The following is a 20397-nucleotide window of genomic DNA, read 5'->3' as shown; positions in this document are numbered from 1 at the left end:
AACCCAGGTTGCCCAGCTGGCAGCACAGGGGCAGGGAATGACTCAACAGGTAATTAGCCCCAGCTGTGACATTTACTGTGATGGTTTCAGCTTGTCCAAATCGAACACAAGCACACAGCTGCCTGAAGAATGCCCTCAAACAACTTTTTATTTTTGTAGAAAACAAGTAAGATTCTTTTCAGGAAGGACCAGCTTATGAAACAGTGGTTTGCATGTTAACATACATAAATACACAGTTACAACTTAGTGGGAAATAATACATTAAAAAAGCTTTCAAGTACACAAAATAAATGTAGTAAAAATGGACTATTCCTTCCACATACCTGCTTTGGAGAAAAAATACTTCTCAAATGGAATAAACTTCCACCCATGATCTGCCAACAGATATCTCCACTGGGCACAAGCTGCAGGAGGGTGTGAGGGTGGGCAGGACCAGAGAGTTAATATCCAGTGTTTGAGATTCAAAGCAGACTTGCTCATGACAGTTCAGTCCCCATTCTCTTCAGGTATCAGTGTGTGTGTAGTGTGACAGTTTCCCAGTCAGCACACAGAGGAGCTGCAAGAGGTAGGCGATACCTCCTTACTTCCATCTGCAGATCCCTGGAAGGTTGTGGAAAGGTGCCTTGCCTGTGAAGCATTTAATAACAGTCGCAGAAATCAGAATGTGGCCCCACAGTCATGGTCCTGGTGCTGCTGGGCAGTAAACACAACTGATGGAAACAGCTTATGCCAAAAAAAAAAAAAAAAACACCAAAAAAAACCTGCTGGATGCAGTCAGTCTCTTGAGTAGAAAGAAAATGTTTGCAGATATGGAAGAATAACACGTATCATCGCGGACTTCCCAAAGATTTTCCTCATAACTGCCAAGACACCGTCAACAGGGAATTCATAGCATCATTTAAATAAAATACCAGCTTAAATTACTTTGAAAAACATTTGACATGTGCAGAAAGCCAAAGGCTGATCCTTATTTTACAAGCTTTATTCTGTTCTTCTACTCTGTCCTATGTGAGTTTAGAGACATGTTACATCACTAAACTCTTTAATAAAATTTTACCAACTGAGGAGTGAAACTAAATCCATCTCCAAGAGAAGGCAAAGGCATCTAAACAACAGATGCTCCCTGATCTTGCTCTACTTAATCTCCTGTTAAAACTGTTAAAATAAGCGACCTGTGCAAGAGGGGTTGTGTCCCACTTCCAAGCCATGCAATGGCAGAGATCCATGCTTCACTTCAGCTACTGCAAGTGCAAAGGGCAATTCAAGTTTTTCTAAGTCTCCAAGACAAAAATTAAACATTTATAAAAAATGGAAATATTTAAAACTCTTTAAACAATTTAAATCAGAACCGTTTCTATCGGAACATGGCATATTTTACATGTTTAAAGAAAAAAAAACAAGAAACATTATTAAATAAGAATCTACATATCTTAAAAACAGGGAGGATTTGTACAGTTACAGCCCGAAGTATCAATTGTCCTATTTTCCAAAGCAGGAATATTCATAAGTTATTCCTCTGAAGCGCCTCACAAAGGTTCTGATTGGCATCTGGCTCCTCGGTCATGACCTCCACAGCCTCCCACTCCCCTGACCTGCTGGATTTCTTGATAGCCTCTACAACACTTTGCATGTAGAGACCGTCTTCGAAAGAGGCTGCCATTGAGACAGGTTTATGATCCCACGTCCGACGATCCTCCTGGTCTTGGAAAGACTTGCGCAAGGCTTGCACCATGTATACCATTCCTTTTAGGTAGAGCAGCGGGATGTCTTTAAACCCCTTGTCCAAAAGGCCTTTGTTGACAGTAAGAGAGTCCGTAAACAGTAATTCCTCTTGGAGTGCAGTGTTCTTCTGCCCATACAAGTCCGTGCCACGAGCTATGAGGCGACCGGCGGACCCAACAACCATGACTTCATGAATGAAGGAGCCGGGCATGTTGAAGTTGAGAGTCACAGTACAACAGACACCCTCACTCATCAGCATCTGGAAGAAGCAGAAGTCATCACTAGTAACATGGCGGATCCCACTGATAGCCGTGTTCTGCTTGACAAAAGTCTTGAGCAGACCGTGGACTTTCTCTGCTCGCCTGTTGATGAGGTGGGTCAGAAGGTCAATGATGTACGTCCCCATTGTATGCAGACCGCCTCCTCCCATTAGCTCGTCACAGATCCAGTTGTACTTGTGGCTGAGCAGGCTCCCCCCGTAGACTCGTACATCACAGATCATCACGCTGCCCACGTAGTGTTCTTCTATCAACTGCTTCATCTTCACAAAGACAGGCAAGAAACGGAGGACATTGCCCACGATGCTCATCAGCTTGGGGTAGTATCTGGCAGCTGTGACCATCCTGAAGGCATCCACAGAGGTAGCAGCTTTCTCACAGATCACGTTCTTCCCTATTCCTGCAGCACAAACACACCAAAAAATAACATAGCACTCATGAGCAAAACATGATGCAAGGCCCGAGCATTTATCAGTAGAGCTTTTAAGAGTCAGGCTTTCAAAGGCAAAGGTTCAGGAACTAAAATAAGAATCCTTCCAAGATGCTTCCGTTGCAGAGCTGACAAACTCCCACAGAGAGCAGCTCTAAATAAATACAGAGCATTTCCACATCATGAGAGATGAACCATGTCATGTTTTCATGCCAATTGAGTGTTGTAGCTATACAACTATTTGAATGCCTGTACAGCCAGAAGGGAAAAAATCACGGAGGAGATCTATGCACTCTGCAGGGAAAAAGTGAGTGAAGGAGATTTGATTTTGAATTTCATCATCACTATGAATTTATTATTTGTAATAGATTGATAGAAATACAAGGTACCTGGTGGCCTGTGTACAGCATAAACAAAATTTGAAATAATGTTTTGTAAAGTGAAACATTTTTGTCTGCACATACAAGCTATGTGTACAATTAGACTGCAAAGGTGACTGCACGAGTTACCCAAGTGGAGCAGCACTCGCAAGATGACCTGCTGTGGTTTTGGTTATTAGTAACGTGCTTTATTTTGTGCCCAGCCTGAATCAGTGTGGATAGTCTTTATTTTAGATACAAGGTATAAATAAGCTGATGATCCAAAAGAGCATCTCAATGGAAGATTCAACCAAACGCCTACACCCAGTGTTCTGTTGGTACTCCCTCTTCCCCCATTCTCACTCTCCGCTCACAGCATGGCTTTACTTTTCCCTATACACCTGATAAAATGCTTCACAGCATTTTTCAATGTAGTATCTAGGGACACACCTAGAAGTTTCCAGACATTAACTCAGGATGTCAGGTCTGAAGCTCAGCCTAGTCATACCGCAGTTTCTCACAGGGAACACGGCAGCAGGTGCCTCACTCAAAGCTCCTCCTGGACCACGCTCCTCGCTTCTGTCATCTGCAGGGTGAGGTGACAGCAGCACAAGTGTTTAAATCAGACTCCTGCCTACCGGGGGAAGCCAGATCCTGCACGGCAGCAGCTGCTGCACTGAGCACTCCACCTCCTGGCTGCACCAAGCAAGACTTGATGCAGGAACAGCCAAGTGGTCCAGGGGCCAGCAAGCTCCTACAATGCATCGCTCTGCCCCGCTCAGCCTGGGACAACTAGTGGGAAAGGAAGCTCTGAACATGCCTTTGTAGTAAATAAGACCAAAATCCACTCAGAAAACAAAACTATAATTTTTAAGTGGCCTCTTCCAAAGAAAGCACCTGAACACATACGAGTCAGCAGAAGCTTTAATGGGCAGAGAAGGGCAGGGTCACACTCCCCTGATGCTGCCTCTCAGCCTGCCAAATGCTCCTGGCTGCCCACCAGCAAACCCATTTCAGGAACCACTTCTGACTCTCCCGTACCAGTCCCTGCACTGCTCTCTGTTCAATGTTCCCCAGGGCTGGCTGAGCTCCTCTTGAGATATTTCAGTGCTGGGGTTAGCTGCCTTCTCATTATGCTGTACCTTTAAATGGCATTCATCTCAAGCCAGGTTACATCAAGATACAGATGAAAAAAGTAAAAGTAAGAGGATCTTGACAGCATCCTACACAAATCATGTAATTCTCAAAGGAAATGGACAATGGAAGCGACTTTCAAGCTGCATATGCTGGGGGTACAGCGCTGCAGCCAGTGCTGCTCCCCCTTGTGCAAACCCTCCACCCTCTGGCACATAATTTAATGCAGCAGCCAACTCAGGCTGCAAAACCAAGTGAATGTTGAAACTTTCACTTCTCCACCCTCTTTGCGGCAGGGCCTTTCTTCTAGTTATTGCTCTTCACTTTTGCCCTGTCCTGCTCCACTGAAAGAATCCAGTGCTCCTTTGTGTCCTGGAAGCCGTTTCTCAGCCAGTGCTCCCTGCGTTACCAGCTCCGTGCCTCCGCGAGCCCTGTAAGCTTCCTCAGAAAGCATTTCTTGGTGGGACACTTCCTGGACAGCAGAATAAAATAGAACATTGCCTCCTAAAGCAATCTTACATCTCTAGCCAGATCCACACAGCCCATCAGCCACAGGGTCTCTGCTTCTCTAGCAGCTGGTTAGCCATACCAGACCCAAAACCTGCCCTACTCAAAGTATTTTACAGCTGGGAATAATAAAGCACAAGCACAGGAAACCCACTCTGTCTGATCGAGGCTGCCCAGAGCCATGAGCAGGAGCAGGGGATAGCAACACCAGGGTGCCCTAGCAGGGCAGGTGGCAGTCAGGCCAAGAGGGAGGGAGGACAACCCCTTAGAGGGGAATATTTATTAAAAATGGGAGAAGTGAAACACAAACCTTAAAGAGGCAGCTCTGGAGGGGGCTGCAGCCTGACATTGAACTCAGGAGAAGGACACTAAACACAGTGGCCCAGCACCCCACTGAGAAGGCCCTTTGCGTCCCCAGGAACGTGACAAGGAGGGGCACCCGTGCAGGGCAGCATCCCTGCAGTGTGCCTGGGCTGGGGCAGCAGCCTCACGATGACAGCCACCGCTCTGCAGCTCTGCTTCCTAGCTTATTGCCTGGCTGCTGTATTCACCACTGCCCATCCAACACCTGCAGTCCTCAGCCCCATCTGTCTCCAGATGAATTACAGCCTTGACTCAAACTACTAAACCTACTTAGCTCGTGTAACTGTGTCCGTTCCACCAAACAGAAGCCCCAGCTCTTGATTTCCCTGCATAATGTAAGAAACCTGAGGTCGCACCCAGGACCACATACACCTAAACACTGCTGAAGCATACCAGATCACCTGTGTCCATCACAAGCAGCTGGGAGCGTCTGAGGATTCTTCATAAATAACCATCTGGTTCAAACTTGTTGGCTTCAGGAGCCTCCCAGTGAATGGATGCTCACTCCCAAATGCATTCCTTCATTTCACATCCCGTTTGCATATGGCTGGTGAGGACCTCCCGGCTGCTCCTTACAAACATGGGAAGCACAATATGCAAAGAGCCCTCACAGCACGCTTGTTCATCCTGTTCAAGAGCAGGAAATCTGCATTTGTCACAACACAAGGCCGTGATAGAGCCCTTTCCAACTCCTTCCTCCACAATTAACATACACATGCTCTAATTTGTATGGACTCTGAAAAATCAGGGGGCCAAGCAGGCTACTTTGGAAAGCTTCCTTGGACTAGTAAGAAGTTCCTCTGTCGCCACTCCACAAGACATCTGCTTGAAGGCTGGGCCAGCACGTGCAGCAGCATCACCTTTAAAGTCCTAAGGAAATCCTCCTCTGAGGACTTTTCTGCCTCCCCAACCTTCACTTCACTCACAGCTCACATGCTCCACAGCCCGAGCCAGCCAGTAACTCGGCACCGGGCGCACCTCACACAGAGGTGGATGCATGTCAGCTGTGGGACATCAACCACAGAACAGGCATTTTGTGAAGTTAATTTAGTTCCTCTGAGATCAAAGGAAGCACAAATTTTAGAATAGCTTCTTGCTTTACCTGTTAGTGAGATAAACCCTAAGATTACACTCATCTTAATTTGAATTATGCTCTAGGCTTTGATCTGTTATGTCTGGTTCATGAACTCAATCCAGCGTTACAACTTCATGTCTGTCGTGCCAAGGCTTCTTTCTGGATGCCTGTCAGTAAGGAACTTAAACAAATAACACAGACAGGAAACACCGGGTCTCTCTCTCTCCATTCTGCTAGTAGTAAAAAGCTAAGCACATTTTTAAATTATAAACAAAAGTATACGAATAAGTAATAGAAGTGTACATTCTTTTCCTCTTATGAATAAAAGACTTACCCCTGTACCACATCTGATCTCTCCCAAAGCCCGGTCTCAGCTAGTGAAACACCAAGCTATTCATCTATTATCACAATTTGCAGCCAAGGATTTTCCAATTGCAAATATCACTGCATCAACCTGAATGTTCAGAAAAAACACACTTGCCACCTGCCCTCCCCTCACTTTTTGTTCCTCTAGAGCACCGAATTATAGCAAGCTATCCAATATGGGCTTAAGATACTGCACAACATACTTGTAGCAGGTACACAAATACTGCTGCCACTAACCTACTGGGAAATCTGGAAGACATGGCCAGAATCATACTGCTCTGGGCTGCCTGCATCACTTCGCAGATCAGAATATTTTGGGAATCAGAAGTGAAGAATAAATAGCCCTTTACAACTTCACCCAGTGATTTCCCTCCCTCTTTCAACTTTCCAACTTCTCTATACTTGCAGTCAAGCACACACCTCACCTCTGTACTTCTGCAGCAGCTTTAACCACCTTGCCTCCACTGTTCAACGTCAGCTTTCAAAGACTCTCTATTCATTTTAGTTAGAAATCCACCAGAGAAGGTGCCATCCTCTCCTTCTAGCACACTTCATGCTTGACCATCAAGAGCCAAGAGAACTACTGAAATACTTACTATCATTTAAAGGAATTTCTAGCATATTTAAAGATAAATTCTAACTTACAGTTCAAGTGTTCAAAAATTAAAATACCTTATATTCAGAGAACAGTAGTTCTTTGTAAAGAAAGAAATCTAACACTCAAAAAAACCTAAGATCTCTCTCTGCATATCTAAGCAGCGTTATGGCATTGCAAATGTGTAAGGAGTTGTTTACTTCCAAAACAAATTACTGCGGAGCAAAGAGGCTAAGAACAACAAACCGCCCTCGCCTGCATGGTTTGAGATATTACCCATCCTGAAATTATCTCACAGGGATCTGCTGTAAACACAATAAAAATCTCACACTCGTTATTTACGGAATTACACACAAGCACACCCCACGCTGGGTGAGGTGAAGGCACATTAGCACTACAAAGCTGTGCCCTGCAGAACCAGGAACACTGGGGTGCCCGGGCGGCTGCCTCCTGCCCGTTCTCCCTTCTCTCGCAGCCGCTCTCGCCCAGCTCACCTGGCTGCATTCCTCCTGCTGTCCCCAGCTGTCACCTACCCTCTCCTCCACGCCAGGTGAAGGATTCCTCCAGCCAAGTCTGCACCCTGGGAAACAGCAGCCTGTTACAGACACTGAGAAAATTATCACCAAGAGGTGGCAAGGGGCACAGCACGCATGCTGAGAACAGCATCCGCAGAGGATTTGGGTCTTAACTCACACAGTCCTACAGAACACGTACACACATTTTTTATTCAAAGGCTTTTACCTTTCAAGTTTGGTTCTGTGGAGGAACAAGCAGAGATGAAAATCTCCCCTCCCTTCCCCCTCTCCCCACAACAAATTTCAGGTTCCCATTCCAAGGCATGGGAAGATCTGAAATGAATTAAACTACAAGGTTAGTGTTGTTTTGGTTTTTGTTCCTCAAATGGGAACAAAAGATTTTTCTACTTCAGCATGTTTTCGGAAGTAGCTTACTTTACTAAAAATCTCCCCACTGCAAGTTCAGCCTGAAGAATACATGGAAAATTTTAGCCCAATTGATCCAAGATTTTCAATGCTATAATTCTAAAAAGAAATAAAAATCTAGGTAACCTTTCTTGCAGATGGTGCTACGAATTCCAAGCAAAACCTTTAGTATCGTACTTGCATACTGCTACAACCAGAATCGTGCAGAGCTTCAGATTTCAATCTGCCAATTACTTATGAATTTTTGGTCCAACTCTAAAAACGAAAAGGTACCTAGAGCTTTCACAGCAATTTGCCGGGTTAGGGGTGGAGGGATATTGATGCAAACCAAATCTACGTCCTGGTGCAGCAGGACATCATCAGTCCGACTCGTGTAGAAGGAGATATTCATTTCTTCTGCCAGCTGCTTCGCTTCCTCTTCAGTCTTTCCCCAGAGCGCTTCAATAGAGAAGCCTTCTGCTCGCAGCAAGGGGACCAGGACCCGGGCGGTGCTGCCAGTCCCAAACACACCCACTCCGGGAAGCATTTTCATTCTGCGTTCATTCAAGCATCAGGGTCAACACGTGGGCCTCCAAGGAAGTGCTCAGCTCCTCAGCTTTCCGCTCCATCCACAGTTCCTAAAACACAGAAAATTACAAGTCAATGCAAACAAAAACTGTATTTTGAAGTCAAGGGTATCTATAGCCTGACTGCTAGCATTTATCCTTCAAAAGTTTCAAAGATTCTCCTGAAGAAAAAAAATTATATGAAAAAAACACCTTGCAATATTTGGAGAAATAGTTTTAAGGGACAAGCCAAAGAGCCCTGTTGCAGAAGGCAGGAAGGATGGATAGCAAGCAGCCTGACAAGTCACGGGGCCCTCTCGAGCCTCGAAATGCAGGAAATGCTCACAAAGGAGCACACATCGTGATGATGCAAGCCCCTAAACGAGATAAAGGATTGTGAGATGAGGTAGTACCTTCTGTTAGACAAACAGATACCGAGGAAAAACGTAGCAAGCTTGTGGGTGCACACGTCTTTATTCCTACCCAAATATACAAACTGAAAGCAGCTACTGGGACCTTAAGCTTACGGCAGGTAGTTAAGCCACTACAGAGGATATCTAGAAAACACGTCCTGTGAGGAAAGCTCGCGTTCATTTGGTTAAGTCACACTTTTGTTCTTGCAAGTATTTCCTGGTAAATAAATCCCCTCTGATCCTTGCTTGCCAGTGTCTCAGGACTGCACTGGCCACACCTGGCTGAATTTCCTTGCATGGTTGTGGCGCTAACCCCAGGATGTCAGAGGCCCTCAACGTGTCATGCCTTTGGGAACCCTACCTCCTGCACCCCAGCAGCAAGCCATTTCTTCTAAGGGAAGTTTGCTTGATTTTATATTCATGACAAATATTTACAGATGCTGTAAAACATCTCATGAAATATTCACTGAATTAATTCTGTATGTTTTTTCCCCATGTTCAGTGTGATGTTAGGTTTGTCAAACCATTGTTGCCTGCTATTTGAAATTAATTCCCTGTTATTCAACACTTAGAGGCACACACAAATAGGGACGGAACCAAGACGATCTAGACAATCTTTATCGTTCTGCATGAAATGGTAACGTACTGACAGGAAATATGGCTTCTAGTCAGGCTTTTATAAATAATGTGAAGAAGAATAAGATCCTGCCACCGGACAAAATGCAAAGATACATGTTGAAGCCCCCCACATACAGATTTGGGGGTTTACAGGCCAGAAGAAAAACCACTCGCAGTGAGCACCACATTCTTTTGAACAGACATCAACTGAACAATGCAGAACACAGACCAGGTACGTGCATGCTCACACCAGGTTGTACAGCCACACTCAGCAATGGCAAATTTACACAGCACAGCAAGACTTTAGGAAAGGACGAAATCTTTGAGAATGCTGTTAAGAGCACATTGCAGCACATAACACACCCAACAGATAAGCTGACTTCCGTAACACTTGCTTATTCTAAGCTTTATTTTTTTCCTGTTTCCCATTCAACTACCTCTTTAAAATCTCAGGGAGGTGGAATTCATTTTCAGATTTTGGAAATTTTGTATTCCCAAAATGCGCTGCTGCATCACTGTTGCTAACAGATACTGGCACAACCACGAATCCCACTGCTTTACCTCCACAGATACAGCTCTGGAAAGTACCAGACAAGGACACCTGCTCACCACTAGCACCACGACAAAAGCCCTGTGTCATCAATGTTTAGCAAACCCAGCCTCAGCAGTGACTTGTCACAATGCAGCCACACTCCCAGCACGTGAAGATGTGACTTGCACAGCTGGAGTTGGAGTGGAGTCCAAACCCCACTGTGTCAGGATGCAGCCACTGCTGCCGCAAGAGGCAGCTGTCATTATATCCACTAAGAACACACAGAAGCCCCAGGAGAACAGCGCTGTCACCCTGCAGAAGTCCCCAAAGCACCTTTCTTGGAAACACTGCAAACCTCTCTGACGCTTCTCATCCAAGAGGAAAAAAAAGCAGAGCTGAAAAAAAGACTCAGAAAAAGGTGACAAAAAGCGCACAACATCTATGCAAGTTAGACCTAAGCAAGCAAAGATTCCTCAACCCGAAAAAGACATCGCTGCAGGATGTCATGGAGGGTAATAAAGCCATGATTAACCATTAATGAGGAGTCAAAGGGAGGCCAGACAAGCTCAAGGCACGCCTCAACGGGTGTGAAATACGCACAGGTCATACCAAGTGCAGTAAGTAGCAGAGCTGGCAAAGCACAAGAGATGGAGAGGGGCTTCAGCATGCCCTCGTTCTGTTCTTTGCACCCTCCTCCTCAGGCTCGTGGCCAGCACGGTCTGGCTGTGCTGTTTGGAGAAGGAAAACGCGGTGGTGTCCCTCTGTAGCTTGACTGATCTGGAAATGCGACTTGGAGCAGAGGCCAACACGTGCTGACTGGAGGCCTGGGAAGCCTGAGTGGTCTCTCCAAGGGTCTCACTGAGGTCTGGGCATGCAGAGTGGCAGTGGCACGAGGGGGCACACGGGGCCGGGTGTCCCCAGGAGGTCAGCTGGTCCCATCCTGACAGCAGGCTTCAGCCAGAGCATGTGGCAGTGCTCCTGGCCACAGGAAAGAGGCCTGACTGCGAGCAGCACCCTCAGCTCCATCCAGAAGCCGGGTGCCATTTACACCAGGTCACAGCAAGCCCCAAAGCTTCTAGGGAGCCTGAGGGGATCAGTCATTAAAATCATAAAAACCCTTTTAGAAGCCAATCTTTCTGGAAAGGAGAGCCATCGCTCACCAGTATCCCCAGTCACAGGGCTGGGCAACGCTTTCCTGAGAGCCCTCGCACGGAAAGGAGCGACAGCCAGGTTGCAACAAGAGGCACAGCCCGGCTGAGGCACAGCCCGGCTGATGCGAGCCGCCCCTCACCGTCCCTCAGCACCTCACGGCCCCGCTCAGCCCCGCGGCGTGCCCGAGGCCCCGGCGCTCCGAGACGGAAAATGCGACGGGCACCGCGGCTCCCAGCCCCGGAGGGTCCCCCCCAGCCCTTACCTGCCGCCGGAGGTTCGCCGAGGGGCCCGGCGGCACCGCCTCGCCTCCATCCCGGCGGCGCCCGCTGCTCGCTCCCGGCGCCGGCGACGCCCTGAGCGGCCCCGCCGCCTCCTCAGGAGCCGGGGCGGGCACGGGCCCTTGAAATGGCGGCGCCCCGAGCGCCTTCGGAGGTTGAGGGAGGCGCGGCCAATCGTGAGGCGGGATTCGAGGGAGGGGGCGGGTATTCTGCTGACGGGCAGCGCTTCTAGCCAATCGAAGGGCGGCGCGGCGGCTGGGCTGAGGCTGGGCGGGCACAGGGGTGAAGGCAGCGAGGCTGGGCGCTGCCCGGCCAGGCCGCGTCCCTTTGAGCCCCGGGATCGTTGGAAACAACTTCAGAGAGAAGCAATAAAAGAGGGAGGGGGCCCACAGGGCTCGATTTCCCAGTCCAAGTTGGGGATCGTGGGCAAAATGGCTGGAAAGCCTTTAATTGGGATCTTATTAGAGAACTACATACGGTGGTGACCGCTTATGGGTTGTCAGCCCCGTTTATGCGGTCCCTGCTGGAGAATGCCATGAGCTTCTAACCTCCTGTGATGTACGACAAGTGGTGATGATGATATTAACTCTGACACAAAAGTTATTATGAGAACAGAAATGGAGAGAGTGGAGCAAACACACAGTGCTCCGAAATTCAGAAAGGTAGCCAGGAGATCTGCTTTTTGGGGTCGTTGTACCTCACCTGCTGGGTACAGACCCGATGGCGGATCTGAGCCTTCAGGCACCTCTAGCTCCAGGCACCCTCTGGCTGACCGTGACCCTGGCCCTCCAGGCAGTGCTAACAATTCCAGAGACTGCAGACCCTGCACAGCCCTTTACAGAGGTCCAGCAAGGGCTGTCTGAGCCGTACGGACACCGAGTCGCTGGCGTCTGCTTTTGCAGCAGCACTGAGCATCAGTCAGGACCCAAGGGTCACAAAAAACGCTATGGGTGCGGAGAGATCCAGCCCCGACCACTTCATGTCCAGAGGCAAGGCAGGCTGCTCCAGCATCCATGCCAATGATTTCTCCCAAGACCCAGCTGGGATTCTCAGCAACACACCCCGAAAGGCAGCTGGGCTGTGCAGGATACCTATGCTGTGGATACTCTTCCTCATGGCCACTCGGCAGTGCCTGCTCTTGCTGTTCTGCAGCTGCAGGCTTTCTTGGCACTCGGGAGCAGGGAGCCGCTCTGGGGAGGAGAGGGGCAATCGTGGTGCTCCGGGGATCTTGTCCTGGCATCACTGCAGCCAGAGGCAGCCGGGTAGCATGAGAGGCCACCCAGAAAGCATTATCCTGGCCAGGCAGAAGCTTGTGCTGGCAGCCCGTGTGTGGGCAGCTGGTGACATCTGGTCAACCCATCCCCATGTCAAACCGTGCACAGAGTGGCCGCAGTGTTTTGGGGTTGGCAGGGCCAACACACGCCTGGTCCCCCAGCAGCAGGAGCACTCCTTCCTCAGAGGGGTCTGTCCCCCACTGTGAAGAGGGCTCCAGGGGCAAGGGAAATTGGGAAGCCCTTTCCCCTGGACCCATGGGGCATGCACTTCACCCACCTGTGCTGGTGACAGCGAGCCAGCAGGCTGGGATAGGAACGAGCATGGAAGCACCAACACACATGGGTGTGGTGCTGTGTCAGAGCCCAGAGCGCGTGGCTGAGCTGAGATGGAATCAAGCAGCAAAGAGAGGAGATAACGTCAGCCTGAAGTGAGGGAACTGAGGAGAGGGTAAGCCCTGGTGTGCAAGAGGAACTGCCTGCACAGCACGGGTGAGCGGTGCAGAGCAACCGCCCCGGTGCCGCAGGAAAAGACGTGGCCCCAGCCCCTCCGCCCCGAGCACTGGGAGGCTTTCTGGAGAGCTGCCCGAGGAAGGAGACATGAGCACCCTGCTGCTGAGAGCCTTTCTGCCCCTGCTGCTCCTTGCCTGGCTGCCTGCAGGTGAGTCCTCGCTTTGGGGAGGGGTGTGAGGATGAGGAGGATGAGGATGAGGGGCAGTACCAGCACTGGGGACCGTGGCCTTCGGGCAGCTGGAGGGCATCGCAGGGCTGTCACCAGTCCCTCCCAGTGCCTGCAGGAAAGTTGCCTGCTCTCTGAACTCTGTGTGTGGGTGATGCACCTGCAAGAGGTTTGGGACAGAGCTTTGCCATCTGCTCTGGGCTCTGCTCTTCCTGCAGCATCTACCACCCCTTTTGCACCAGCACCTCCGCAGGTGCCTGGCAGTGCCCCCCCCCGCCATTGCCTGGGCACAGGCTCCAGGAGCTACCTGCAGGGCCCCAGTTTTGGTCGCCAGGCTTCAGAACAGCCTCATCTTCAGAGCAGGAAATTGAAAGCTCTTTCAAGTAGGAAACACCTTACGTAACACAGAAGATATCAGCATGGATAAACAGTGTGCTCGTAACTCATCCCAAACACACATAGAGTCCACCAAAGGTGGAAACAAGGACAGACTGCCTGGGGGAACGCAGACACACTGCCTGAACACACCCAGGTAGTGTTAGAAAAGCCAAATGCCACCTGGAGTTCCACCTTGTGAGGAACATGAAGGGGCAGAGAGAATGGTTTCTGTAAGTACATTGAGAGCAAAAATAAAGCTAAGGATTATGAGTTAACTCGTGAGAGAGAGGCAAAGGACACAGTGAAAAGGATATGGAAAAGGCTGAGGTACTCGGTGCTTTTTTTTTTTTTTCCCATCCCTGGTGGTTTTCAACACCAGGCTGGACGAGGCCCTGGGCAACCTGATCTAGTGGGTGGCATCCCTGCCCATGGCAGGGGGTTGGAACTGGATGGTCTTTAAGGTCTCTTCCAACCCAAAGCGATTCTGTGATCCTGTTCTGTGAAAACAGGCAGGGGAAGAAAGAATTGGAGATGTCCCTAAGCCTGATGCCTGGGAAGGGGGTCAGCTGGCATCCTCAGGGCTTCACATGGAGGAAGTGGGTATTTCTTAACACAAAGCCAGCCCTCCATGTTTCTTTTTCTGCAGGACTCACTCAACAGCATCCAGTCCCCTCAATGAAAATCAATGTGTCAGAGCTCAGCTTGCAGTGTCTGTTCCAGATGGTGTCAAACTGCACTGACCAGACAGTGAAACAGTTTGTAGACCAGATCAAAAACATGATGGAGAAGAAGGCACAGACAGCTGAGATTCATATTTCATATGAGAAAAAACCTTCTGCCGTTGGAAGTATGAATGAAACAAAAACAGCAACATGCACGTGTGAGATGAGCAACACAACTGGGGTGAAAGATGAAACCAACAAGACCCAGCATGGTAAGAGCCACAAGGCCACCAACACCCACGGCAGCACAGAGGGGAAGGGGTGAGGCAGAGACAGAGAGGGGGCCTCGCTTGGTAGGTGGGAAGTGACTTCAGCTCTGAGGTTCAGGAGCAATTTTTAAGCTACTCCAGAAGCTCCTTGCCAGAGTGAGCTTTGGGGGATGGAAGGAAGCCATAGAGGCTTGGGGGGGGACGGGACGGGACAACTACTACATTATCTCTGCTTCCCTATGGCTGACAGCTTCCCTACAGCCAGCCCTCGGTCCCAATGCACGTGGCTCTGGGAAACAACAGGGACTGAGCCCAGGGCTTTGGCAGCACCTCCTGCTGCGGGTTCCTGCACACCCTTCTGCCTAGGCTGCAGGAGGAGCAGGTGTCTCCCCAAGTCCTCTGCAGTTTTTGATCTGACACTGCAGGTGTCCCCGCCGAAAGCAGAGCAATGAGCATAGCACCTGCTGCCTCCACGTGGGCGTTCACTTGTGTCTCTGCCTTCCAGAATTGGGCCCTGAGACGTCTCCGACCAGCAGCCCTGAGCATAAGACCTATGAAGGTGAGGCACAACGGCCCCGAAGGTGCTGGAGCCTGAACTGTCCGCAGCTATGAGGGGGTTGTAGGAGTTCTTAGGGAGAAAGAGGGGCAGAAAGGGGGGGAATGGCTCCTGCTGTTCTCTCCTGTCTGAGCTGCTGGCAAATTGGTGTGGGCACCAGCCAGTCACAGGCCATGAGCACCAGCAATGCGGGGAAGGGACTGCTGCGCACGGCCCCCAGCTGGCAGAGCCTTTTGGATGAGGTTCTGGGGACCTTCCCCAGCAGGGCTTTGTCAGTAAGGGTGGTGGGTGTTTTGGGGTGCAGACCGTGAGCCAGGGGGGTGCTCTGGGAGCTCTCCTGCTGCGGGGCTGCAAGCTGCGGTGTGGGGACAGCAGCTCACGTGCATTCTGTGCTTGCTGTGCAACACAGGAATCATCCACACATATATCATCCCTGGGTCGGTGGTTTTGTCGCTTTTCTTCCTGATTTGTGTTCTGATGTGTTTGTGCAGAAGGAACCAAAGGAATGCTAAAGGTAAGGCTGAGCCTGGGCTACACCACCGTCTCCAGTGGGAGCTGGTGAGCGCTGTCTCACAACCTCTGGATGGACTGAGACGTGTGAGATGCCTGCTGTGCAGGTGTTTTCTGCATTAAAATTAATGATAGTCAACGACATTTTCTTTTTCAGGAAAATCTGAAAGCAAGCATGTGGAAGAGATGAGTCAGCTCAGCACGGTAAGCTGGGGAGAGCTTTTCATGTGTTGCTCTGTTCTCTCTAACAAAAAGCAGTTGAATGCCCCTTTAAAGGGCTTCAGAGCAACAGTTTCTGAGCAAGCCAGGGCCTCCCGTACAGTGTTTGGTCAGTGGGAAATAACTTGTGCCAGTATCTGGATATGTACAGAACTGACAGCCAAAGGCCTGCTCACTGCTGTCTTCCTCTGCAGCCTCAAAACGAGGAGGTGATGTACGCGAAGCTGAAGTTTGAAAAGACGGAGACAAAACCTGCTGCTGCCTCGGAAGTTGTTTACGCTGAGATAAAATCACAACAGAAGTAGAGAGCTGAGAATGCCGGTGCTGCTGATGCAAAGGGAAGGTTCTGCGGGGGACAGGGCAAGTGAGAGCGAAGGGAGGGACAAACAGCTTGTCACATGCTTGCCACAGCTGTGACCCCTGAAAACCAGGGATCTGGTTTTCACAGTCTGAAACCACTGCTCTAAGGCAGTGCCATCTTGGCCATCAAAACCTTCTGTTTCCCCCATCTGGCTGTACATATACTTTACATTCCCAGGTAGAAGCCAGCTCTCCAGCTGGGACAGGTCCCCCTTGTGTTCCCACGGAAAGGCCGCAGCAGCTTTTTGCTGGTGACCGCTTCTAGCAACTTGTGCCGTGCCTCAGTAGCAGCAGCAGGCACCGTGTGGCTGCCCCAGCCTGGGAAGCACGCAGTGTCCCAGTAGTGCTGGAGCAAGTGGCCCTCTAGGAAGCTCTCCTGCCAGCACTGGGTGATGTATGCGCTGTGAAAAGCCCTGAAGCAGTTTTCTGGATTTCCTTGCTATGTCCAGAGCAGGCATCTTCTGTGACAAATTTCACCCTTGTCTGATTCACTCGCTTGCAACACAAGAAGCAGGGACAGAAAGGAATAGTTTGCTTTGCAGAGGTCCAACGTGGCTATAGCTGAAGTGATTTGCTTTATACCCGGAATTGACACATGTATATTTGTCAATACTGTCATTAATCTGAAAAAATAAAAGTAAAAGGTGAAGTTTTTGCTGTCAGTGTTGCCATTTACCTACTGCTGCTGGTGGGGACTGAGCTGAAGCACTGGAGGAATTGCCAGGGAGTGGGGAGGGACACTAATAAAGGCATTGAGGTAGCCAGGGAATGAGGGGCACAAATAGGCTGCACCAACCACAGAACTTCCTCACCAGCCTCCTCCTGGACACTCATAGACCTGGAGGAAGAGGAGGATTGCTGGGAGTGCTGCAGCTTGAGGAGAAGGCAGAAATTACGTGGGGAGGTACAAAATGCAGCACCAGCCACCCTGCTCCCTCCTGCTGGGGCAGGCAGGGAGCCTGGAGGGGCTGAAGCCCAGCAAGAGGACAGCGAGGGGTCTACTGGCCGCATTGGAGAGGCAAGAGGGGAGGCTTCAGAGGAGGCAAAAAGGGCTGCAGAGGACCTCCTTAACATCCCACAGATGAACAAAATGGCCACAAAGACAGGAGAAATACCAATGACGTGGGCAGAATAACACAACAGCTAAATGGTTGAGGTAGAATCAGAAAGCTAAGGTACAAACTGAGTTAGAACTAACAAGTGGTGCAAAAGGCTCTGTATTTGTATCACTGCATAAAAGACACAAGAGGAAGGAAGAGGAAAGGTTTGGTTTGTTGTTTCACCAAGAAGAAGAAATCATAAACACACAACCAGAGGGAAGTGGAAGCATTCACAGCACTATCTTTGCATCCTGCCTCGCACCTGAGGTTAGTGGGATCAGACCTGTTACACTGTTTTTAGGAAGGACACCCAGGAGCAAGCCAGAACCAGAAAAGAAACAATGAGAGTAGTGAGCAAGAGGTGAAGTTACCCATGAGCACGTAAGGAACTGGCTGAGATAATTTCTTGAGATCTTTGGGTCTTTTGCAAGAGCGTACAGGAAGCGTGGGGAAACGTCTTTGTAGATCGGCTATTTTTGGAGATGTGAAGTATGCACGTCCGGAGCTGAGTGCCAGAATTTCAGTTCTCAGAAAGATGTTATCACAGGTGATTTAGCAAGTGCACAAGTGCCTGTGTAGAGACCAAGTGGTAACAAATGCAATGTTCCCCATGCACGTAATTGCTGCTTCCCTGTCCCCTCCTGCTTGTTGGTGTCTGGGAGCCTGCCCCATGGTTCCCTCTGGCTCCCTGGGACCCACATCCAAGTCATGGCCATGTACTCTCAAGCCTGGTGGGTGAGACATCTGTGCTTAGTAGGCCGGGTTTCAGGACCAGGAGCAGGAGGACTTCCTCCTTGCACCGCTGTCTTTGCTCCCTGCACAGAGGGAGCTCGAGTCATACTGGGGAAGGGATCTGAAAGCGCTGCTTCTCCTATTATTGTTTAGTCAGAATTGTACCAGTGAGTGTCTGGGGACCCTGGTGACAGAGGAGCCACTCAGCTTCCACCATCATTGGTGAAGGTTGTTTTGTAAAGATCAGCACTTGGGTTTGGGGTGTTCCAGTTAGATTCCACATATTGCTGAACAAGCAGTATGTGTCATTGCAAGGTCAGAGCTGCACCTTGCTAGTCTTACAACGATGCCTGTTTCGCACTGGACCAAGCTAACAGTTTTTAATCCCTAACGTATGGGGTCCTTCATCACATCTGCAGCTGGCAATGGTGATTTTGGGCACATGGGCACCGCTGAACTGGTTCACCCTGGTATTACTCAGCTTTGCAGTTGCTGTAACCATGGTTACTACACTTTCCTCAGTAAAATCTCCAGCAGAAAGAGTTCTGCAGAATACAAGGTCTTGAGCAAAGCTGTAGTCATGCTGGATGTGTGAGATGCAACTAAAGGTCTCTCCCAAACCTCCACCCCAGCCGTACCAGTGGTGGGGGCATTAGGGAGACCATAACCCAGGCTATGAGGACCGACATTCCCATCAGCTGCTCCACAAGAACCAGTCACTTTCCTCATCCCCAACCACAAAACACAACCCTCAGGGCCTGAAGAAGACACAATGGAGGCTTGGCCTCTGCAAACTCTCCATTACCAGGAATAGGAAAGGCAGTAGGAGACCACATGGGATAAAGCAGGGAAGGGAGCCAAACTGCAGTGAGAGAATCCAGAAAAAAAAGCAAAGGGAAAAAGAAAATAAAAAGAGGAGAAACAGAAAAGGATGGAGAAGAGCGAGGGTAGAAGATGTGGTGAGGAGTGGGAGGACATTAGTACACATGGCTGGCAAGAATAAGAAGAGAAAGGCTAGCACATAAGAGAAGAGAGAAAACAGAAGAGAATTAGGGGAAGAAGATCAAAGAGAAGTGGATGAAGGTGTAGTGAAGAAAGAGAAGAGGAGACACCAGAAGGTTCAGAAGAAGGGGAAGAGGGAGAAAAATTACCCAGGCCAAGGAAGCTACCAACTCACTTTCACAGTATCATAGAATCCTCTAGGTTGGAAAAGACCTTCAGGGTCATCACGTCCAACAGCCAACCTGACCTACCAAGTCCCATCACTAAACCACGTCCCTCGATGCCATGTCCACGTGTCTCTTAAATACCTCCTGGGATGGGAAACCCACCACTTCCCTGGGAAGCCCATTCCAATGCTTGACTGCCCTCTCTGTGAAGAAATTCTTCCTAATGTCCAATCTAAATCTTCCCTGGCGCAACTTGAGACCGTTCCCTCATGTCCTGTCACTTGTACCTGAGAAAAGAGACTGAAGCCCTCCTCACTGCAACCTCCTTCCAGGGAGTTGCAGAGAGCCATGAGGTCTCCCCTCTTCTCCAGATTAAGCAACCCCAGTGCCCTCAGTGGCTCCTCACAACTCTTGTTTTCCATCCCCTTTTCCTTTACCTGCAACATTTTTTTCCTCCCCGTTTTTAACTTGATTTATGCTTCCCTTGGTCAATTGCTTGGTTAGGCCCCAAATCTGAAAGAAACCCTGGACAACCCTGTCCTGGTGTGTCATACCTTCAGACTGCCATCAACCCCTTCATTTTTGGTGAGCATGAGGTCCAGCAGACCACCTCTCCTCACTGCCTCTTCTGTCACTTGGAGAAGGAAGCTCTCATCAACGCATTCCAGGAGCTTCCTCGATTGCTTATGTCCTGGTGTCTTGTCCCTCCAACAGATCTCAGGGTAGTTCAAGTCCCCCATGAGGTCCAGTGCGGTGGCGTGCAGCATACACCCACTATAAGGTCCCCTATACCTCCTTTACATCTCATCTCTTTAATCCTAAACCAGAAGTCCAGAAATTCCCAAGCGGAGCTTCATGTGCAAGAGAGAGCAGCAAGGGGGAAGACCCAAGGCTGGAGCAGGCCCAAAGTAGAACCAAAAGCAGGGAGATGAGCAGACACCTCCATCCCAGCCAGCCAAGAAAGGCTCCCAGGCTGCTGGCTCAGATCTCAGCTTAGTCCCATGGCTTTGGATTTCCACCCCATATGTTTGGGTTCTTCTTCCTGCACCCCAGGCAACCATGAACCATGCAGTGGACCATGCTCTGGGTCTGGGACCAGTCTGGATAAGCTTAATACAAAGCAGACACTGGCTCCCTGGAGCAGAGATGAAGGCTAGGACACAGGGAGGGGATCCTTCCCCCGG

At 49.7% G+C, this 20397-nt stretch overlaps 2 protein-coding genes across 4 annotated transcripts; one reads left to right on the top strand and one right to left on the bottom strand.

Annotated features, from left to right (window-relative positions):
- Nucleotides 1-130: 130 nt before the first annotated feature.
- GFOD2 (Gfo/Idh/MocA-like oxidoreductase domain containing 2) lies at nt 131-11443 on the bottom strand. Of its 2 annotated transcripts, XM_027465666.3 has the most exons (3): nt 11293-11443; nt 8044-8387; nt 131-2400 (listed from the first exon to the last, which is right to left on the bottom strand). In XM_027465666.3, the coding sequence occupies exons 2-3, from the start codon at nt 8300-8302 to the stop codon at nt 1502-1504; spliced, it is 1158 nt and encodes a 385-aa protein (XP_027321467.1). In that variant the 5' UTR covers nt 8303-8387; nt 11293-11443; the 3' UTR covers nt 131-1501. The 2 variants fall into 2 exon arrangements, with proteins under 2 accessions (XP_027321467.1, XP_071899813.1); XM_072043712.1 differs by lacking the exons at nt 8044-8387; nt 11293-11443 and adding an exon at nt 7363-7879.
- Nucleotides 11444-11560: 117 nt separating this feature from the next.
- LOC101797781 (hypothetical protein) lies at nt 11561-16849 on the top strand. 2 transcript variants are annotated; one of them, XM_038185454.2, is made up of 6 exons: nt 11561-13240; nt 14283-14570; nt 15073-15126; nt 15533-15637; nt 15791-15837; nt 16047-16849. In XM_038185454.2, exons 1-6 carry the CDS (start codon nt 13180-13182, stop codon nt 16155-16157), a joined length of 666 nt encoding a protein of 221 aa, XP_038041382.2. In that variant the 5' UTR covers nt 11561-13179; the 3' UTR covers nt 16158-16849. The 2 variants fall into 2 exon arrangements, with proteins under 2 accessions (XP_038041382.2, XP_038041383.2); XM_038185455.2 differs by lacking the exon at nt 15533-15637.
- The last annotated feature ends 3548 nt before the right edge of the window (nt 16850-20397 follow it).

The sequence above is a fragment of the Anas platyrhynchos genome, chromosome 12 (genome assembly GCF_047663525.1).
Source record: "Anas platyrhynchos isolate ZD024472 breed Pekin duck chromosome 12, IASCAAS_PekinDuck_T2T, whole genome shotgun sequence".
Taxonomy (NCBI): Eukaryota; Metazoa; Chordata; class Aves; order Anseriformes; family Anatidae; genus Anas; species Anas platyrhynchos.
The sequence above is the reverse complement of the archived record's forward strand: the minus strand, read 5'-3'. Positions and strand labels throughout refer to the sequence as shown.